Source organism: Austrofundulus limnaeus, unplaced genomic scaffold, assembly GCF_001266775.1.
Source record: "Austrofundulus limnaeus strain Quisiro unplaced genomic scaffold, Austrofundulus_limnaeus-1.0 Scaffold339, whole genome shotgun sequence".
In the NCBI taxonomy this organism is placed as follows: Eukaryota; Metazoa; Chordata; class Actinopteri; order Cyprinodontiformes; family Rivulidae; genus Austrofundulus; species Austrofundulus limnaeus.
The window spans coordinates 548,964-551,889 of NW_013952741.1; the positions used below are offsets into that span (position 1 = coordinate 548,964).

At 41.0% G+C, this 2,926-nt stretch overlaps 1 protein-coding gene across 1 annotated transcript in view; it reads right to left on the minus strand.

Moving 5' to 3' along the window:
• Positions 1-596: 596 nt before the first annotated feature.
• The window catches only part of cables2a (Cdk5 and Abl enzyme substrate 2a), a gene marked incomplete at its 3' end in the record, with an annotated part of 10,980 nt that continues 8,650 nt past the window's right edge, over positions 597-2,926 (minus strand). The window contains 2 exon segments of the mRNA XM_014022720.1: positions 597-801; positions 933-1,039. Of these exon segments, the coding sequence (XP_013878174.1) occupies positions 597-801; positions 933-1,039 (312 nt within the window).

Sequence of the window (2,926 nt, forward strand, 5' to 3'; positions counted from 1 at the left end):
GTCTTCAGTTCATCTCAGACCCCTGGTGTCGACTCTGAACCACTTCAGAGTCCTCTGGAGCAGTCTTAACTTTTCGGGAGAGTAAGAGTGATTCTTAGACTTAAGAAGTTTGATAACTGGAACTTACACTTAAGTCTGAGAGTAGGAGCAAATCTAAGAAATTTTCAGCACTTAAGTCTAAAAATCCACTCTAAGAAGTTCGATAAATACGGGTCCAGAGCTTTCAGTACAGTCTGTGTTCTTAGCCATTGTAGCAATGCTGTGTTGCATGCAGGTGTTCCCCTTTGTCATCACTTCCTGTTACTGGACACGCTTAAAACTCAACAACTGTTCAGCATGGTTGGTTTTGTTTTAATGCATTATTAATGTTCTCTTTCCAAAGATGCATTTGTATTTATCTTGAAAATTTGATGTCACAGGCACCTTAATAAGCAAAAACCTGAATCCTGTTCCCAAAGATAAACAAGCTACAGAAATGATGCAGCTTTCTAGGTAATTTACCAAATTTTCCACTCTGGCTGCCTTTCTGCAGCAGGAAGATTAAAGATGTTTGAAAAGAAGCAGTCCTGTTTGGCTCTGAGCTAAGAGGTACTCACGTCGATGAGCTGTTTAACTTCTGGCTTCCGCAGATCGCTGCTGATCTTTGCTGCTAGCAGCACACATGCAGCCGCCACAAGTTTCCTGTTGTGCTTGTTGAGACGACCCTGCAGCACCAGCTTCTCAAAGTAAACAAATGCTATCGCTATGGTGACAGGCTGCAGACTGCACTCCTCGCTCACGGCCCTCATCTCCCGCTTCAGGCTAGAGGGAAGGAGAAGTCACCGTTACTCATCACCTCCCAACGAGTGTGTGCGTGAGTACTTTGGACCAGATCCAAACCCAAGGCTCAACCCTTCCAAACACCATCTATAAATCAAAAGAGATGAGTGRACCTTCTTATCTTGCTCAGTGTCAGCTTGATGTGAGGAAACTTCTCCCTGAAGGTCTCGTTCATGTCCTTCTTCAGGTCAGATGGCTTCACGTACTCAATGACAGTCGTCTGCAGAGACACAAACACAAACCAGCGGCTCAATACAGAACCAGGCCACGTCAGCAGGAGCAGACAGGGATGGTTTTTAGTTGGCTTGGAAGGTGTCAATTTTCTCTCTCTCTCTCTCTCTCTCTCTCACACACACACACACACACGGCTAGTGATTACAGCCTTGTGACGTAATAAGCAGCAATAAAAATCATGTGAAAGCAACACAACGGAGTTCTTCTCTCTGACAGGACTGGAGGCTGTTCAGAGACTGCACCACTCGAAAAACTGAATGAGAGGATGTTACAAGTCGAATGAAACAATCCTTGTCCTATCACACACACACACCCTTGTATTTGCATCAAACTGAGGACATTGCTTGACTTCCATTCATTTTTGTATGGCTAACTCAGACATTTTCCCTAAAACTAACCATTACTGGTCTGTAGTTATAACCTGAACCAGAACTTAATTCACTCCATACCTCTAAACCTAACTATTGAAGCACAGCAGAGCTGCAAACAAAGTGAGGACCTTGAAGAGGTCCTCACTTTACATCAAAGACCTCATTTTGATAGTAACTATGGCACAAATGGTCCTCGCTCTGTAGTCAAAACAAGTACACACACATGTTTGTTCTTCTATCCTCATGAGGACTTTGCATTGACTTCCATACCGGTCATATCTATAGCCTAACCTTGACTCCTTATCCTAAACCTAACCYAAACTTAGCTCACACCTTAGTCTTAACCCGAACTATAACCCACCAACAGTATTTTCTTCAATGGAGACCGGGCTTTTGTCCTCATAAGGAACAGTGTGTCCTCACGAGGCTGTGTGTACTGGGGAAATGGACAAATATYAGCCCTACTAGGTAACAAAAACATGCACACACACACAGACACAAAAAGTATGAACCAATACTCAGAATGTTGAGAGAAAACAGAAAATATAAATAAGTCTAAATTCACTTTGGTAATAACCCAGTCATTACTGCTCACCTTCAATGTTTTTACCACTGTCTGTCTGTGTCTGTTAGCAAAATATTTCATGAACCAGAAGATGGATTTTAATAAAACTCAAAAAATAGTTGTTATATGTACATTTACAACTGAATAACTTGGAATCAACCTGATGTAGGGGTCACCCTGGTGAAAAAAATACTTTTCTATTGTTTTTTAAACAAGATGGTTGCCACAGCCTGATGAGGTCCTTAGTTTTGTTGGCAGTGTACTTTGGCTCATTGTCCTGCTGCATGATAACATTACTCCAGATTAGTTTGGATGAATTTCTCCATAAATTGGCAGAAAAATGTGTTTCTGTACACTTCAGAATTTATTCTGCTGCTGCCATCATCAGGTAAATACATACATAAATATTAATGAGCCTGTTCCAGAAGCAGCCATGACATTACGTGCACCATGCTTCACAGATGAGCTTGTGTGCTTCAGATCAGCAGCAGGTTTTTTCCCCCCTTTCTCCACACTTTGGCCTTTCCATAACTTTGGTAGATTAATCTTGGTCTCATCAGTCCATAAGTTTGTCTTCCAGAGCTTTTGCAGCTAATCTCTGTATTTCTTTATAAATTTCAATCKGTCCTTCTGATTCTTCTTACTGATGAGTGGTTTTGGCCTCTATATCTCTGCTCTCTGAGTCTTCTTCTAACAGACCGTGATACCTGCACTCCTGAACTGTGGAGGTCGTTGGTGATGTCACCTACTGATGTTTTTTTTCCCACAGCTATCACAATATTTCTGTCATCAACTCTTTTCTCATGCTCTTTTGATCTTAAAGGGATCCACGATTAGTTGTAACATTAAACTTTATTTGATAAACATTTATTTTAACGGTAAAATAAAGACTGTAAAAATACTGTAGGATGTTTAGTTTTGTAAATTTTTTAAAATA